The sequence below is a fragment of the Mastigoproctus giganteus genome, chromosome 9 (assembly GCF_048544385.1).
Source record: "Mastigoproctus giganteus isolate SK-2022 chromosome 9, ASM4854438v1, whole genome shotgun sequence".
Taxonomy (NCBI): Eukaryota; Metazoa; Arthropoda; class Arachnida; order Uropygi; family Thelyphonidae; genus Mastigoproctus; species Mastigoproctus giganteus.
The window spans coordinates 168,257,547-168,277,768 of record NC_143583.1 but is presented as its reverse complement, the minus strand read 5'-3'; the positions used below and the strand labels follow the sequence as shown (position 1 = coordinate 168,277,768).

The following is a 20,222-nucleotide window of genomic DNA, read 5'->3' as shown; positions in this document are numbered from 1 at the left end:
AAAATTAAAATCTAAGGAAGTGCTTCCAGTTGACATACATGGATAGTGCAATGTTGAGTCAGTTTGATATGGCATAAGCACTGGGAAAGCAAAAATAAGAGCAGGAGTGTGTTACAGGCCTAATGAGTACAAGGAACAATTGTACAGAGAAATAGTGTACTAGTAAATCAGAATGTCTTATAATGGGGGATTTTAACTACCCAGATATTGACTGGAACTTGTGGTTTGTCACTCGCACACTAGCAAGACTGTAGTGGATTTATTGGATGATTGTTTTCTGCAGCAGCATGTTCGAGAGACAACTAGAGAGGGTAATACCCTCGATCTGGTTATCAGCAGTGATCATTCGTTTGTTAAGAATTTGCAGATAAAGGAACTGCTAGGTGACAGTGATCACATTGTACTGATGTGGGATTTACTTAAAGATATAATTACCATTAGGAGTAAAGGGTTTTTGCTTCCATAAAGTTGACTACAGTGGTCTCAGACAGTTTTTAAATTCTGTACAGTGGGACCAACTGATGATGTTACCAACAGCAAATTCTAAGTGGGAAGCATTCGAGGATTTAATCATGGCAGCAACAAGTGGAAGAAGAATTTTCATACCGATTAAGAAATATTGTTCAAGGTTTAGGAGGTGCCTCAGTAGCCAGGTGTTCGGGCGCAGCAGTGCGTAGCACACGCTTCTTCATTAGACCGGGGTTTGAGCCTGTGACCACCAAATACGGAGGATGCGGAAAGGTCGGGGAATGACCACCGCATATCCCCGGAGCAATATGGCCTTAGTTGTTAATGCTCCTAAAAACCAAATAACAACAAGGCTTAGGCCTAAATGGTTGTCAAATGAACTAATGAGACTCGTCGCAGAGAAGAAAAATGTGTGGGATGCATATAAATTATCAGGCGACACAGAAGCCTATGGCAGATATAAACTAGTCTGTAATCAAGTCACAAAGGAGATTGGGCAAGCAAAGGCAGGTTACGAGAAATCTTTGGCAAAGGATGCTAAGAAAAACAGCAAGGATTTCTTTACTTGTATAAACTCTAAAATGAAGGGATGGATGAATTATATTGGCCCACTTGATGTCGATGGTTCAACTGTTGATCCTGCTGTTGACTTTGCTCAGATAGCAAACAAACTGAATGAGTATTTTGCATCTACATTCACACATGAGGAGTTATTAAGGAAGGAAAATGCTGGAAGTTTATCAAACTGTAACAGGGTGCTTAATGATTTTGTAATAACAGAGAAAAGTGGAAGAGAAATTGTTGAAGTTAAACATAAGAAAAGCACTTTTGGTGGATGGGATCTATCCAGTTATATTAAAGGAGGCACAAAAGGAACTAAGCAAACCCTTAGCCATAATTATGAGAGCATCCTTAGACTCAGGGGAAGTCTCCACGTACTGGAGATGTGCAAATGTATCCCCAATTCACAAAGGAGGATCAAAGGCCGGCACAAGTAATTATAGACCTGTGAGTTTAACTTCTGTTCTCGGTAAAATAATGGAGTCACTGGTTAAAGATGCATTGCAAGATCATCTAGACAAGACTGCAGCAATAATTCAGACACAGCATGGGTTTGTTAAGGGAAAGTCTTGTCTGACAAATTTGATTGGATACTATGATGTGGTTACAATGGAAATGGATTCAAAAAATAATTTTTTTGCATCCAGTGCAGTGTCTCAAAATATTGATATACAGTCAGTCCTCATATAGCACGATAGTTGTGTTCCTAGAAACCCTCGTGCAATGCAAAATCGTGCAATAAAAACAACAGGCCCTGTGGGAAAAACAGGGTTAGGTGCCGACCACCCAAGATTGAACACACATTTGTAATCAAAACATTACCAAACACAATAAATAATCATAATAAAATACTACGTATTTTATTATGACTATTACGTAATAAAATATTGCTAATGCTTTTGCTCCTATTGTAAGCAAAACTTTTTTTTGTTTGATTTTTCTATCCAAACAGATGACAGCCATTCCATCTATTCCAATTCTTTATGTCTTAATCTAATGGATTTTAATTACACTTTGAGTTGCTCCTGCTATGAAAGTTGTTTTTATTTTCTCTGCATTCTTTGTAATTCTCGGCATTGCCTCATTTAGGTCTGTAGCACGTGCAATATTACATGGTCTTTCATTTCACTCAAAGCGTTCACAATTTCATATTTTTTCTCTGTCGACAGAGGCGGACTGGCCATAAGCTTTACCGGGGAAACCCCGGAGGCCTGTGTAATTTTGGCCATAAATCATAGTACGAGGCCACTATAAATTTTCCCGGGTAAGAATTTTTGACTCAGTCCGCCTCTGCTTATTGATATTGCTTTTCTTTTTCTCTCTGAATTTGCAGTGTCTTCACCAGGACGCTTCCTTTTCACAGATTTTAAGTATTTTACTCATTTTTAGGGAATAAAGCACAATTACAAAACGAGGAGGCACGCTTGATACACATAAACAAAGCTGTGCACGTGTAGCAACTGAATAAACAACACCGTCCGTAACAGCAGAGATACACTATTAACACCTCACATTTTACTAAAGCACATTTCTAGGGGTTACTACCATAAAACAATAAAAACAATTTCCAGTTGCGTTTCTGCTAGTGGAATCTGTTATAAACTTGTAGTAAACTTGATCTAATTGCATTTGCAATTATACCGATAGCTGGATTTGTGTTGGTTTTTACGTTATTATGGTGAAATGTGTTTCCCCTTCACTGATATAAAAAAACATTAAATATATTTTCAGAATCTTCTGTTCATTCCTATCGTGTTGCGTTCGGTTGGGGTGATTCTGCGTTCGACTGCCATTTCTTGTAAACACAAAGGCGAATCATGCATAAGCGAATTCGGTTCGTGTTATATAAGATATCGTTCCCCTATTTATAAATCGTGTATGATCGAATTCGTGTAGTGTAAACACGTGTTATACGAGGACTGACTGTACTTGGATTTCATGAAAGCTTTTGACACTGTTGCACATGGAAAGCTACTGTACAAATTGGTGCAGTATGGTACTAAGGATTTTTTTTTTATGAAAATCCCAAACATGAGAGGTATTAGAACCTATAGTACTTAGTACTGTGCGAGAGAAGATATTTGTTGACATTTACTTGAACTTCTGTAGATTGTAATTTTCAGGAAATATGTATGAAGGAAGGTTGATCCAGAAAATGGCAGTTGACTGAATAAACGAGGAAGATGAAAAGTTGGACTGTAATTGGATGTTGGCATGTATTTGGGCTGTTTTGAAAGAGAGAGTGGGAATTATAGAAGCCAATTCAGAAGAACAGTGCCCATGGAAGTATCTGTAGAAAAGGCATGCAGCAGAAACAGTACATCTGGAGATAGTCATATAAGGAATTGGTAGTGGATATTCGAGAAGTTTTAGCTGATTGAACAGGACAAGGTTTTTCAAAGTGGAATGCAATGTGCTATCATCAGCAAAACTGTGGATAGGATTTCCGGTCAATGGAAGAAGGTCATTAATATACAGGAGGAAAAGAGTTGGCGAAAGAACTGAACCTTGGGGGACACCAGCATTAGTGGAGAAGTTAGGAGACAGAGAGCCATCTGCGATCACCCTCAGTGAGCAATCAGAGAGAAAACAGGATAACCAATTACAAAAAACAGTTGGCAAATCATAAGATGGAAGCTTTTTTAGAAGACTTATGCCAAACACGATTAAAAGCCTTTGAGATGTCGAGCAACTTCTTGTGTTTCACCGAACTTTTCCATTGAATTTGTCCATAAATGGGTAACATAGGCCAGAATATCACCAGTGGATCGACACTGATGTAATCCATACTGGCGATCGTTGATCAGATAGAAGGTTTCTAGGTAGTTTAAGAGTTGGCGGTTAACTGATTTCTCCGTTACTTTAGAAAGAGTAGAAGTAATTGCAATGGGAGGAATTTTCACCCTTTTTTTTAGGAACTGGCTGGATGTTAGCAAATTTCCAAGCAGAGGGAAAAATACCTTTGGAATGAGAAAGTGAAAAAGGCGGCAAAAACAGGAGTAAGTTCAGGAGCACAGGTTTTGAGAACAAGTGGAGAAATACCATCAGGACATGGAGCGTTCTTAGCATCAAAATTCGTCAAAATCCTTCTGACATCTTTTTGAAGGAGAACCACATGAGCATTGAATGGAGCATGGTGGGAAGTGTTTTACCAAGGTCATTAATACATGAGTTGGAAGAAAAATGGGATGCTAACAGGTCAGCTTTATCCTTGGCTGAAGTGACAACAGAACCATCTGGTTTTGACAGAAGTGGGAGCAGAAATGGGCAGAAGCTGTGGCCAATAGCTTTGGCAAGAGACCAGAATGCTCGTCTACCATTAGGGCAAGAAGCAGGTTTTCTACTCTTAGCCTGTTCAAAATCTAGTTTGGATTGATTAATAACTGCTTTACAATTGTTGCGAGCTTTGGTGTATGCAGAAAATGAAACTGAAGAATTGGAAACAAGCCAATTGCGATATGCAACATTCTTCTCCTGAACAGTCTTAGCACATTTATTGGAAAACCAAGGTTTAGATAAAGGACAAGGTTTTGAAGTGGACTGTGGGATAAAGGATTCCATTCCTACAAGAATAATTTCACTGACAAGATCTGAGCAAATATTGACATCAGAAGTTTTGAAACAGTAATCCGAACAAAGAAAAGAAATATCACAAGTCATCCCATTTTGCATTCTTGTAATGCCAAACAACACAAGGAATAGCCATGAGATAAAGGCTTCATTGGAGAAGAGACAATCACCAAGTTGTGATCTGAGGTGCCTAAAGGACCATTCATTTCGACCGTATACTTTAGAAGGGTTGTTTGTGAGAAAAAGATCAAGCATGTTGGATGCATGGTTAGGATTGTCCTTTATCCTTGTAGGTAAATGAACAATCTGTGCAAGGTCATTAGCATCTCGACCAGATGGGCCAGTGTGACTAGGAAACGGAAGTCAGCTGGAGTTGTGAACATTGAAATCACCAAGGAAAATTACCTGACTGTTAGGAAAGTTGGACTGGAGAAAGTCAAGTTGGAAAGAGAGGAAGTCAAAGAGCTCCAAGTGATTAGTGGAGTTGGGAGAAACGATAGAGACAACAGATGAATATGACTGAATGAGGTAGATTTTAAACCAGAGAAGATCGAAAAGAGAAGATTCCAAATATACCAAGTCTCTGACATGGAATATCGGAACCAACATATGCACATGTACCACCATTGAGGCAAAAGGAATCATACAGTGAATAATTTGGGCAACTGAGATGAGCAGTAGTTGAATCAACCGATAACTGAGATTCTGTCAGAAAAAGTACATGGGGTTTGGCAGACTGCAAGTGGAAATGGATATCATTGAAAATAGAATTGAGACCATGTATATTTGTGAAATGAACTAGGAAGTGTTTGGGATGTTTAGTTCTTTTCTCAGATAAGCTTACTCTATTAGTTTGACAATTCATGGTGTATTCAATAGTAAGAAAGAGTGGGGGATATGCTGTATGAAGTAATGAAATTTTTGGATATGGCGTACATATGGTAATAACATACCCAGATCCTTGACATAATGTGCCCTCGACAATGCCTCCCGCATACACACTACTCGGACTCCCTCCAGCCACTATCTTGCAGAGTAGAGGTAGCAAGATTATACACTAGCTGATCCAGAAGCCTCCCAAAAGTGTTACCAATAGGTTCGGTCCAGTGTACTAACTAGTGGCCGGCCTGCGAACACCGTTTTAGAGCTGTACCCTTCAAATGTAAGGAAGATTGGATCTCGCCATGATGTCCATCATAAACTCAAAAATCATCGCTCATACTGCATGATCTAAGAGATGGGGAAGGGTTGACTGGAACTTAGCTCTGGAGACTAAACATGAGTTCCACCACTTCGAGCCTCCAATAAGCAAAGTGGTGGTAATGCACCGGTTGATGAGTCATCTACCACCTAGTATTGCTTGGTAACACAGAGGGGTGGCATTCCTCAATGTGGTGTTGGCACCACACCTCGACCACTGCTTATATTGGTTCACATCTGGGTGATCACTCACAGTGTGCTTGTGCATGGGGGTTATACCTAGGATTACTAACAGTCCCACTGTCGTGAAGGTGCAAGCAGAGGATTTGGCTGTCACAGACTGTCCGGACTTCGCTGAGATTGGGTCCACTTGACTTGAATGTAACCCAAATATCAATTCCATCAGCATTTTAGACTGTTACAATGTTTAGCAATGTTTTAGACTCTGCTACAATGGATAAAAGGGTGGTTGAGTGGGAAAAGACAGAGTGGTAATCAGTGGATGCTGCTCTTCATGGACTAATGTTATTAGTGGAGTCCCACACGGTTCAGTGTTGGGCCCACTGTTGCTTTGTATATTTTTCACTGATATTGATGAAGGTATATCAGGCTTAGTGTCGAAGTTTGCAGGTGATACAATGGTTGGCGGGGTTGTTAATGACAGTAATGACAGTGTGCTCTTGTAACAGGATCTAGAAAATTTGGGCAGATGGGCTGAGAAGTGGCAACTGAAGTTTAGCATTGACAAATGCAAAGTACTGCATATTGGTAGAAGTAACCCCAGAGGAACGTACCAATTGTGTTGTACTACACTTAGTGGTAGAAAATGAAAAAGATGTGAGAGTAATTGTGCAGGCAGATACGAAGTTTTCTGAGCAATGCAGAAATGTGCCAGAGCAGGTCATGGGGTTTTGCCAATGATATACAGGAATTTTGCTAGCAGGGAAAAGATGATTATTCCTTTGTATAAAGCAGTGGTCAGGCCACACCTTTAATACTGCATACAGGTCTGGAGGCCTCATTTTAGGAAGGATGTAGAGTTGCTTGAACATGTACAGAGAAGGGAAACAAGATTGGTGAGGGGAAAGAAGGGGGTCCTCTTACCACGAGAGGCTTAAGTCTGCAAATTGCAGCAGCTGGTAACTAGTGTATAAGGCCTCGAATGGGTTGAGAATGCTGAATTCTGATGGGATTCTTCCGATTGCTCAGATTACGAACCTAAGGGGACATAAATTCAAATTGAGGAAAGACAGTTGTAGAATAACTGTGAGGAAATTTGCCTTTAGCCAGATTCGCCTTGTGGTTAATTGCTGGAACAAACTTCCATCTGTCGTGGAAGTTGATAGCTTAAATCAATTCAAGGAGGAACTAGACATTGTGGTCTAGTTCCTCCTTGGAGGAACTGGATATTGTGGGGATTTCAGAGACGTGGTGTCACACAGATATAAGGAATGCAGAACTGGAATTTGGGGAGTACAATGTCTACAGAAAGGGTAGACAGGATAGGTAGGGAGGAGGGGTTATGCTATTAGTTAAAAAACACATAAAATCCAAGGAAGTGAAGCCAGTCGACATCGCTGGACAGTGCAATGTCGAGTCAGTTTGGTGTGACATAAGCATTGGGAGATCAAAATTGAGAGTAGGAGTGTGCTATAGGCCTAATGACTCTGATGAGTATAATAAGAAACTGTTCGGAGAAATAGAGTGGGCCAGTAAATCAGAGTCTTATAATGGGGGATTTTAATTTCCCAGATATTGACTGGAATTTGGGGGCTGGTCACTCACACAGTAGCAAGGCTTTTGTGGATTTATTGGATGATTGTTTTCTACATCAGCATGTTCGGGAGGCAACTAGAGGGAGTAATACTCTTGATTTGATTATCAGTAGTGATTCTTCATGCATTAAGAATCTGCAGATAAATGAACCACTTGGTGGCAGTGATCACAGTGTGCTGAAGTGGGAGTTACTCAAAGAGGTAACTACCATTAGGGGTAAAGGGAAGGGGTATTGCTTTCGTAAAGGCGACTACAATGGACTGAGACAGTATTTAAATTCTATACAGTGGGATCAACTGATGATACTGCCAACAGCAAATTCAAAATGGGAAGCATTCAAAGAACTTATCGTGGAAGCTACTAGGCTTTACATACCAACTAAGAAATATTGTTCAAGGTTTAGGCCTAAATGGTTGTCAGATGAACTAATGAGGCATATGGCAGAGAAGAAAAATGCATGGGATACATACAAATTAACACGTGACACAGACGCCTATGATAGATACAAGTTGATCTGTAACCAAGTTACAAAGGAGGTTAGGCAGGCGAAGGCAGATTACGAGAGATCCTTGGCAAGGGATGCGAAGAAAAACAGCAAAGAGTTCTTTACTTATGCAAACTCTAGAAGGAAGGGGATGAATCAGATTGGTCCACTTGAGATCGATGGGTCAACTGTTGATGACCCTGCTCAGGTAGCTAACAAACTAAATGAATATTTTGCATCGACATTCACACATGAGGAGTTATTCAGTGAGGGGAATGCCAGAGGTGTATTCAACTCTAGCAGTAAGCTAGAGAATCTTGTAATAACTGAGAGCAAAGTGGAGAAGAAATTGTTGAAGATAAACACAAGAAAGGCACCTGGGGTGGATGGGATATATCCAGTTATATTAAAGGAGGCAGCAAAGGAGGTAAGCAAACCCTTAGCCATAATTATGAGAGCTTCCTTGGACTCAGGGGAGGTACCCATGGACTGGAGATGTGCAAATGTGACCCCAATTCACAAAGGGGGATCAAAGGCTGACACAAGTAATTATAGACCTGTGAGTTTAACTTCTGTTCCCGGAAAATTAATGGAGGCACTGGTGAAAGAAGCACTGCAGGATCATCTAGACAAGACTTCAGTTATAGCTAGGACACAGCATGGTTTTGTTAAGGGTAAGTCTTGCCTGACCAATTTGATTGGATACTATGATGCAGTCACAAAAGAACTGGATGCAGGGAATAACTTTGATATTATATACTTGGATCTTAGAAAGGCTTTTGATACTGTTGCACATGGAAGACTGCTGCACAAATTGGAGCAATGTGGCATTGGAGGCAAATTGCTGCTATGGATAAAGGGGTGGTTGAGGGGGAGAAGACAGAGAGTGGTAATCAATGGACACTGCTCATCGTGGACTAATGTTATTAGTGGAGTCCCTCAGGGTTCAGTATTGGGTCCTTTATTGTTTTCTGTATTTATAAATGATATTGATGATGGTATATCAAGCTTAATGTCCAAGTTTGCAGACGATACGAAGGTTGGCAGGGTTGTCAAGGACACTACTGACACTATGCTGCTGCAACAGGATTTGGAAAGGTTGAGCAGATGGGCTTCGAGGTGGCAAATGAAGTTTAACATTGACAAATGTAAAGTACTACGTATGGGAAACAGCAACCCCAGAGCAACGTATCAACTCTGTGGTACTACACTGACAGTGGTAGAGAATGAAAGGGACCTGGGGGTGGTTGTGCAGGCAGATATGAAGTTCTCTGAGCAGTGCAGACGGGCTGCAAGAGTAGCTCATGGTGTATTGTCAATGATATATAGGAATTTTTCTAGCAGGGATAAGGAGGTGATTATTCCCTTGTATAAGGCAATGGTCAGGCCACACCTAGAGTACTGTATACAGGCCTGGAGGCCTCATTTCAAGAAGGATGTAGAGCTGCTGGAACGAGTACAGAGAAGGGCAACTAGATTGGTGAATGGGACAAAGGGGTGCTCTTACGAAGAAAGGCTTAAGTTTTGCGAATTACAGTGTCTGGAAACTAGGCACCAGCGAGGTGATCTGATAGAGGTGTACAAAGCCTTGAATGGTTTGAGCATGCTCAATGCTGATGGGATTCTTCCTCTTGCTCAGAATAATCACCTGAGAGGGCATAAATTCAAATTGAGGAAAGACAGATGTAGGATAGATGTGTGGAAATTTGCCTTTAGCCAGCGGGTGGTTGGTGGGTGGAACAGACTTCCATCCCTTGTCGTGGAAGTTGATAGCCTAAATAAGTTTAAGGCTCAGCTGGACAGGTATTTCGAACGAACAGAGGGGTGAAGTGGAAGTGGTTATTTTTATTTATTTATGTTACTTTTTTTTTTTTTTTTTTTTTTGGCTGATGCTGCATAAGCTTGCTTTCTTGCATCAAATGCCTCTACTAATGCTAATGCTAACTTTTAGAGGGAATGGTTGTGTGAATTCTTTTTTTTTTTTTTTTTTTTGTCTGATGCTACATAAGCTCATACTCTTGCTTTCTTGCATCACAGCATCTATTACTATTACCTCTTCACATCTGTCTTTGAACAGCCTATACCATTTGGACATGCTGGTAAAACCTAATGTTTCTTCACTTTAAACAGTTTTTACTATTTCATTCCTTTCCTTTGCAGGTTTTCACAGTTAAAAAAAGCAAAATTTGATTTTCATTCATTGCTCCATTGAATATTGACAGTTTAATGGAGGGGGTCACAGTATGTCAGTGGTTTTCAACCGGGGTGCCGCAACAACATTTGAGGGGTGCCACGTAATTCGGGTTTAAGTTACTAAACTTATTATTATGTTTTAAAATTTATATGTTTATTTCATTATAAAAAGGTGTACAGTATCTTTTTAATTTTGCGGTGATCTATAATTGATGTTTACTTAGTACCTCTACATAAAGAATAAAATTATTATATACTGTATACATATAATTTGTATTATGAAATGTAATTTTTATAATTATATTATTGTAATAACTCTCTCTCTCTCACACATACACACATATATATATATATATATATATATATATATATATATATATGCAGAGAGAGAGAATCTGATCTAACAGGCAGAAAATTGAGTAGGGATTCCGCAAAATAAAATAAATTACTTAGGGGTGCCATTATTAAAAAAAAGATTGAAAACCACTGCAGTACGTTAACACTACTAACAAAACTGTTTGTTACTTGCAGACTTTCGGCCTACTGAACAATCTGTATCACCTAGCTGTTGGAGGAATTTAAGTACATCGTGCCACTTCCATTTATGTTCAAACTTATCAAATATGACTGCAATAGTACCAGTCAAGGAACTTTATCACCACACCTCGTTTATCAATGTCTGATTTTTATCAGAGAGAGAGAGAGAGAGTGAGAGCGAGCGATCACAGTCCCCGAACCAGCAAACCTTTGTTCTCATGTGGAAAATGCATGAATCTCCTGGAAATCTTGTTTCTCACTGTCAGACAATCTAAATTGCTTCTATGTGTGTTGAGATATGCTTATTTGTGGTTTGTAGTCCAGGTATAGTTGTTTACTCACAGCAAGTATTCCTAAAGCCTTCACTCTTTCTGTTATTTTATTAAATATTAATTGTTCAGTTTTAGTTTTTGTTAATGTTATAATAATTTTTTAATATTCACTGAAGAAAACTATCTTAAAGTGTTTGATGTTTGCGAATTCTTTTATTTGGTTAACTACATGGCATTTTTAAGAAAATATTTTGGATACACATGATAATATAAATGAAGTCCATTTTTAACAGATAGTTGAGAATGTGCTGTTTTTTCCTACAAACGTATTATTAAAAATATGTTATTGTTAATGCACATAAATGTTTTCAAAGTATCCTAAGAGGCAACTGCACGGCAATTCAAATTTTAAGGAATCGTGTTGGATGATCGGATCTGACAGTATTATTAATAGTTATTTATTTTTTATTAATTTTTCTTAATATAATTTTAATATTAAAATAAATTCTTTTTTATTTTCTTTTTTTTAATAGGATCTATTGTGAAAATGCTTAGCCCTACTCAGAATGGATATAACAGCGTTCCAAATCACTTAACTGGCAAGCAGAAACAGGAAATGAACACTAGTAATCATGAAGTTAAACCATCAAAGGATATAAAATCAAGTGACTATTTAAAATCGCACAGTAATTCCCTTTCTGGCTTAGTTCACAAATCATCTGATAATTCAAAGCATAGATCAGGTGATTTAAAACATAAAAGTAATGACCACTCTAAACATAAAAGCCATTCTAGTTCTGATTCAAAATCCAAAAGCATTGTTAACTCTTCAGTAAAAGTTCATTCCATTAAATCTAGTGATAATTTAAAATCAGAACATGGTTATGAAAAAGACAGAAAGTTCATTAGTGAAAACATGAAACTAGAACATGGGGAGAAAAAACACCCATCTTTGCTAAAACCCAAAGAAACTCATAATAGTTCCAAAGTTACCACTGAAAAAACCAAACACAGTGAGTCTTCTAAACAATCAGATTCTTTAAAAATTAAGGAAGAAAAAAGTGATAAAAAAAGTGAAAAACATAAAACTGGTGAGCACAAATCAAAGGAAGGAAGTATTAAAGATAAAGATAAAGTAAAAAGTGATAAAGAGAAAGAGAGACATAAGCATAAAGATAGTAGAGATAAAATTATTAAAATAAAAATTAAAGATAATAGTGAAGAAATTAAAGATGCAATGAAAGATGGTAAAGAAAATAAAGATAGAAACAAAGAAGGGAAGCATAAAGACAAAGTGAAGGATAAACATAAGGAACATTCTTTAAAAGAAAAAGTAAAAATTGAAGACAGTAGTGATAGGCCAAAGATTAAAGTAAAAGAAAAACATAAAGATAGTCTTCACAAAGAATCTAATGTTAAAATTGATAATGATGAAACTATTCCAAATGAGAAAAGGCCTTTGGTTGTAAAAGTGAAAGAAGAGCCTGTTGATTCTTTTGAGAATCATGTTGGAAAAAGAGAAGCAGCACTCAGTGATGACGATATTCCATTAGTAAGTATTACTTTATTTTTGAGAATTTATTCCTAATTTATAATTACAGTAATGCCAATTTTTTCAGTTACTTTTATATTTTGTTAACCTGTCAGCATGTGTAAAGAGAAAATGGTTATCATTAATGGCAAAAACAGTTCTTTCCCTATCTGGCAGTATAGTGATTTTTTTTTTTCTTATTTGGAAAGGTGGTGGTTTAAATCTTATCAGTGATTGGAGGAATTGTTAATGGCCTCTTTGGTCATTGCTGTAGTTATTGACCTCTCTTTGGTTCTCTCTCTCTTCCCCCCAATAGTATCCATTCTCTTTGTTATTCTCTTTTTTTCATCCCATAAGATTGATTCTGGCAATAAAGCCAGCCCATTCCCATTTTTTAATGTATCAATAATGTCTGTCTTGTTCTAATCTTTTTGTTTGGCTTTTTGTCTCTGTGTTGCCCAAACATACTCCTCTCTATTCTTTGTGCAACTCAAACTGTGTACCATGTTTCTGTATATGATTATTGATAGCATATACTATATAGGTCAAATTCTTTGCTCTTTAATCAGATTGAAATTTCTCCATATGTCTTTTATTTCTTCATATGCCATCAGTCCGGTATACAATAGACTTTCAGAATAATGGCACCTTTGGGGATTCAAGGTGCCGTTATTTGATTTTTCTGTTATCTAGAAAGTTTTGTTTGTAATATATTTGGTGTACAAATAATGAGACGAAATAAGAGAGATTTAGAATGCAATTTTATTAACTGTGCATAAAAGACAAACATGTTGATGATCCAATGTTATATTTTGCCATTAATACACTCTTACTATGCCCTGTTCTATTTTCTTTATTATATCAAGTTTAGTCTGCATGGGTAGCACAGTGGTATCATCACTGTTCTCTCCACACTGGGTGGTAAAGGCCGGGGTTCGAATCCTGTTGATGATGCGAGGAATTTTTATGGGATTTTTTCGCTCCATGGCTGAGATAGTCGGGTCTCAGGTGTAGATAGCAAGCTTTTTTACCCAGAAATCAGAGTTTTTCGTCCAGCAAAATAGGCAAATCAAACAGAGAACACATGCAATTTACAGAAACAAAACAAATGGGTATATGAATTAACTTTCTGGGTGACCCTAATGTAATAGTTTTGATTATGTCAAGTTTGTCACTTTAATGTTCTTCTTTTCTTCTCTGTATGAGGTTTATTAACTTTAGGAGCCATAGGAAGTGTTTTTTAATTTAAAATAAATGTAAAACAGCGCTATAATCCGTGATATCAGTACAGAATTCACTTTTAAAATGGCAAACGTATACAAATACAGTAATCACGTGACTTGCCATTTTCTTATTTCAGCACTGCGAGACATCTACGCTATATGTAAACATCCGATCTCAATGTGCCATTAGCTTGATTGTTCCGTTATTTGGGGTGCCATTATTTCTGCAGTCCACTATACTATAATCAGTCTCTACCACCAGTTTTAATAAATTGTCTGTTGTAGATATAGAAATTAACCTTCTCAGTATCTTGACCTACATCATAAATTTTGGCATTTGCATTACTTTAGTTTTATTAATGTTTATCCTTAAGTTGATTTTGCTTGCATCTTAATAGTTGTAAATAATACAAGAAAGCAAGGATATAAAGCCTTGGCAAGCAAAAAAAAAAAAAAAAAAAAAAACCACCTATCCCACATCACCTGTCCATCCCTTTCAATAGTTTCTGTAGTTTTTCCTTGAAATTATTCAAACTACTCACTTCCACTTCACAAATAGCAGTTTGTCCCAACAATCAACCACCTGCTGCTTGGAAGAAAACTTCTGCACACCTGACTCTCCAGTGATGTGATGTGATGTGTGTGCATATATTTATTGTAAGTTTTACTGATTTACAACAATTTGGAATAGAAAAATTTCAAAGAGTAACAAAGTATTCATTTCTTTTTTATTGTAATTTCCATATAGCCAATTGATTCTCTCAAAATGTTTTCATTGACTTTTACTGAGCTCTTGTATCTGTAGCCGATGTATGGGTGCAATTCAACCATGATTTGACAATTGGAGTTGCATTCCAATCTGCTAACTCTTTCTCCGATAAATTTATCATTAAATCCGATATGTGATCTATTGTTAAACTATTTCTCACCCCCATACAAATTATGTTCATTAAACTGAAACCTCTTTCAGTTTCAGCACTGCTGATTGCAATAGTGGTAATTATCCTTTTGTTTTTGAATGCTTGCAGGGTTGCAGTAGTGGTAATTATCTTTTTATTATGTTTTTGAATGCTTGCAGGGATTAAAACATTTTTTGATTCTACATTATTATCTACAAAATCCCAAAAATCATTCAAATCAATTTCATATTTTAAAATTTCACTTAAATGATACAATTTTTTTTTTTTCACCAGCTATCCATGGTGAACTTAGCTTCATAAGGCAAAGTAAATGGTATTAATAAATTGAAATAATTTAAAATATTTTTGTCATTATTTCTGTCTGATAAAAGACACTTAAATTCATGTGTTGATTTATATATTCTAGTAACGTATTCCTAAGAAGAGCATTGAATTTATTTTTATTAAATGGCATGGCTTTAAACTTATCTGATTTAACAAATCTTCAACTTCAGATTCATGTTTTCCAGTACCAACCTTTATATTTTCCAAAGCTGTTATTGTGTGTTTGTTTAATTTTTGTGTTTTCTGAATATTAGTTGATTTTGACTGAAGTGCAGTTAAAAATATTGAAAATTATTTAAGAATGTCTATCATTAGAGGAAAGTCTTACAAAAAATTAATGTTAACTAATCTCTCTACCTGACCAGAATAAGAGGTAGAACTTGAAAGATAAAAATGCATATATAATGCAGGATATGCATGCCGAAGGGCTCACATCTGGAGGCGCCTCCTTAGCCAGGTGGGAAGAAGCAGCAGTGCGTAGCACATGCTTCTTGATTAGACCAGGGTTCGAGCCTGTCACCACCAAATACGGAGGATGCGGAAAGGTCAGGGAATGACCACCGCACTTCCTGGAGCAATATGGCCTTAGTTGCTAATGCTCCTAAAAACTAAATAACAAACAAACAGCTCACATCTGGTGAGTATGGACTTCGCACACCCAGGGTCCTGAGCTGGATATCATCATTCTTCTCTTCCCTGGTGATTCCCTTCTCTCTCTCGGTAATTCGGGATTTTTTTTTTTTTTTTTTTTTTTGGCTGGTGCAGCATAAGCCTCAGGCTTCCTTGCACCGTGTAGCTAATAATAATATAGCAGTAGCAGCTCATAAATTACACGCCACCCATCGCAATCCTAGTACACAACCAATTTCAAGTTCTAACTTGGTTTGGGGGGGGGGAAGTTTGAATTTGTGCTCCCTTGTGTGTACTAAGAGCAAGAATGCCATCAACAGTGAGCTTGCTCAATCCTTAATCAGATTACCTTGCAAGTACCTAGGTGCCAGACACTGCAATTTGCAGAACTGAAGGGCTTCTTGGTAAGAGCACCCTTATGTTCCCTTAACCGGTCTTGTTATCTTTCTCTGCACGTTCCAGCAGGTCTACATAATTCTTAAACGAAGCCTCCAGAACTGTATGCAGTACACAAAATTTTGCTTAACCGTTGCCTTCTACAACGGGATAATCACATTCTTATCCTTGCTACCAAAACTCTTGTATATCACTGACAAAATCCCTTGAACTGTTCTGGCAGCCTGTCTGTACTGCTCAAAGAACTTCATATCTTACTGCATAATAACTTCTGGGCCTTTTTCATTTTCCGTTATCTTAGTGTACTAAACAGTTAGTATATTAATCTGGGATTACTGGTACTCATATGAAGTTCCTTGCATTTGTCAATGTTAACTTCAGTTGCCATTTCTTAGCCAATTGTACAAACACTTCCTTAGCCAAACACTTCCTAGTTCATTTCACAAATATACGTGGTCTCAGTTATAATCTCAACAATGTCCATTTCCACTTGCAGTCTGCCAACCCCATGTACTTTTTCTGACAGAATCTCAGTTATCAGTTGATTCAACTAATGGTCATCTCAGTTGCCCACGTTATTCGCTGTATGATTCCTTTTTGCCTCAAAGGTGGTACTTGTGCATATGTCGGTTCCGATATTCCCTGTCAGAGACTTGGTAATTTGGAATTTTATCTTTTTGATCTTCTCTGGCTTAAAATCTCTCTAACTCATTGTGTCAGATTCATCTGTTGTCTCTACCATTCTCCCAACTCCACTGATCACTTTGAGATCTTTGACTTCCTCTCTTTGCAACTTGACTTTCTCCAGTCCAATTTCCCTAACAGAGAGGCAATTTTCCTTGGTGATTTTAATGTTCACAATTCCAGCTGACTTCAGTTTCCTAGTCACAGACCCAGCTGGTCGAGATGCTAATGACCTTGCACAGATTGTTCATTTACCTACAAGGATACTGGACAATCCTAACCATGCAGCCAACATACTTGATCTTTTTCTAACAAACAACCCTTCCGAGTACAGGGTCGAAGTGAGTGGTCCTTTAGGCACCACTCACTTCGACTTGGTGATTGTCTGTTATTCTCCAATGGAGCCTTTATCTCATGGCTATTCCCAATCTTGTGTTGTTTGGCATTACAAGAATGCAAAATGGGATGACCTGTGATATTTCTTTTCTTTGTTCGGATTACTGTTTCAAAACTTCTGATGTCAACGCTTGCTCAGATTGTGTCATTGAAATTATTCTTGTAGGAATGGAATCCTTTATCCCACAGTCCACTTCAAAACCTTGTCCTTTATCTAAACCCTGGTTTTCCAATAAATGTGCTAAGGCTGTTCAAGAGAAGAACGTTGCATATCATAATTGGCTTGTTTCCAGTTCTTCAGTTTCATTTTCTGCTTACACCAAAGCTCACAACAATTGTGAAGCAGTTATTAATCAGTCCAAACTAGATTTTGAACAGGCTAAGAGTATAAAACTTGATTCTTGCCATAATGGTAGCTGAGCATTCTGGTCTCTTGCCAAAGCTATTGGCCCCAACTTTTGCCCATCTCTGCTCCCACTTATGTCAAAACCAGATGGTTCTGTTGTCACTTCAGCCAAGGACAAAGCTGACCTGCTAGCATTCCATTTTTCTTCCAACTCATGTATTAATGATCTGGGTAAAACACCTCCCACCATTATTCCCAACACACTGCATTCAATGCCTCCTGTGGCCTTACGTCAAAAGGATGTCAGAAGTATTTTGACGAATCTTGATGCTAAGAAAGCTCCAGGTCCTGATGGTGTTTCCCCACTTGTTCTCAAAACCTGTGTTCCCTAACTTACTCTTGTTCATTGTCGCCTTTTTTCACTTTCTTATTCCAAAGGTGTTTTTCCTTCTGCTTTGAAATTTGCTCATATCCAGCCAGTTCCTAAAAAGGATGACAAATCCCTCCCATCCAATTATCGTCCCATTGCAATTATTTCTACTCTTTCTAAAGTAATGGAAAAAAAATTAACTGCCAACTCTTAAACTATCTAGAAACCTTCCATCTGATCAACGATCGCCAGTATGGATTCCGTCAGTGTCGATCCACTGGTGATATTCTGGCTTATGTTACCCATTTATGGACAAATTTAATAGAAAAGTTTGGTGAAACCCAAGCAGTTGCTTGACATCTCAAAGACTTTCAATCGTGTTTGGCATAAGTCTTCTAAACAAGCTTCCATCTTATGGTGTGCCAACTGTTTTTTGTAATTGGTTATCCAGTTTTCTCTCTGATCGCTCACTGAGGGTGATGGTAGATGGCTCTCTGTCTTCTAACTTCTCCACTAATGTGGTGTCTCCCAAGGTTCAGTTATTTCCCCCATGCTTTTCCTTTTGTATATTAGTGAGTTTCCATTGACTGGAAATCCTATCCATAGTTTTGTCAATGATAGCACATTACATTCCACTTTCCATTTTGAGAAACCTTGCCCTGCTGAATCAGCTTCAACTTCTCAAATATCCATTACCAATTCCTTAAATGCCAATCTCCAGAGGGACAAAGACAACTTAGTTGATTTCAATCCTTCTGAAACTCAGTCTTGGTTTATCTTGCAAAATCTTGGCTTATCTTCTTTTGCTCCTATGCTTATCTTTGGTGACACTCCGATTTCTGGGCAAGAAATATATCTTTTTTGGGGATTATATCTCTGATATATATCTCTTTTGGGGATTATCCTGACTTCTGATCTCTCTCTTGGCACAAGCACATTACAAATATTATTTCCTCTGCAGCTAAAAAACTTGGTTTTCTCTTTTGCTCTCAGTGTTACTTTTATTCCAAACAGCTGTCCACTCTGTACAAATCACAAATCTGCCCTACCATGGAATATTGTTCCCACATCTGGGGCGGTGCCCCCAAAATCTCTCTAAGTCTTCTAGATTCCATTCAGAAGAGGGCAGTTAGGTTAATAGTAGTAGTAGTAGTAGTAGTAGTGGCACATGATGCAAGAAAGCAAGTGTAGGAGCTTATGCAGCATCAGCCAAAAAAAAAAATAAAAAAAAAAATAACACCATTCCCTCCAAATGCCTGTCCAGTTCCTCCTTAAATTTATTTAACCTATCAACTTCCACAACGACAGATGGAAGTTTGTTCCAGCAATTAACCACCCGCTGGCTAAAGGCAAATTTCCGCACATCTATTCTACATCTGTCCTTTCTTAATTTGAACTTATGTCCCCGTAGGTTCGTAATCTGAACAAGTGGAAGGATCCCATCAGAATTCAGCGTGCTCAACCCATTCAAGGCCATATAGACAATCAGATCACCGCGCAGGTGCCTAGTCTCCAGCCACTGCAATTTGCAGAACTTAGCCTCTCTTGGTAAGAGAATCCCTTCATTCCCCTCACCAATCGTGTTGCTCTTCTCTGTACACGCTCAAGCAAATCTACATCCTTCCTAAAATGAGGCCTCCAGACCTGTACGCAGTACTCAAGGCGTGGCTTGACCATTGCCTTATACAGAGGGACAATCATCTCCTTTTCCCTGCTAGCAAAATTCCTATATATCATTGACAAAACCCTATGACCCGCCCTAGCAGCCTGTCTGCACTGCTCAGAAAACTTCATATCTGACTGCACAATTACTCCCAGGTCTTTTTCATTTTCTACCACCTTAAGTGTAGTACCACACAGTTGGTACGTTTCTCTGGGGTTACTTCTACCCATATGCAGTACTTTGCATTTGTCAAGGTTGAACTTCAGTTGCCACTTCTTAGCCCATCTGCCCAAATTATCTAGATCCTGTTGCAGTTGCACACTGCCATTACTGTCATTAACAACCCTGCCAACCTTTGTGTCATCTGCAAACTTCGACATTAAGCCTGATATACCTTCATCAATATCATTGATAAATACACAAAACAACAGTGGACCCAACACCGCTAATAACATTAATAAACAACTCCACTAATAACATTAGTCCACGAAGAGCAGCACCCATTGATTACCACCCTCTGTCTTCTCCCACTTAACCATCCTTTTATCCATTGTAGCAACTTACCCTTAATACCATTCTGCTCCAATTTGTACAGTAGTCTTCCATGCGCAACAGTGTCAAAAGCTTTCCTGAAATCCAAGTATATGATATCAAAATTATTTTTTGCATCCAGTTCCT

At 38.1% G+C, this 20,222-nt stretch overlaps 1 protein-coding gene across 2 annotated transcripts in view; it reads left to right on the top strand.

Annotated features, from left to right (window-relative positions):
- LOC150080877 (DNA topoisomerase I, mitochondrial-like) overlaps positions 1 to 20,222 on the top strand; it is a 551,188-nt gene that overhangs the window by 49,767 nt on the left and 481,199 nt on the right. For both annotated transcript variants that reach the window (XM_090381550.1, XM_090381549.1), the window contains exon 3: positions 11,595 to 12,613. In XM_090381550.1, coding sequence (XP_090237676.1) covers positions 11,595 to 12,613 — 1,019 coding nt within the window. The remainder of the gene's footprint in view (positions 1 to 11,594; positions 12,614 to 20,222) is intronic.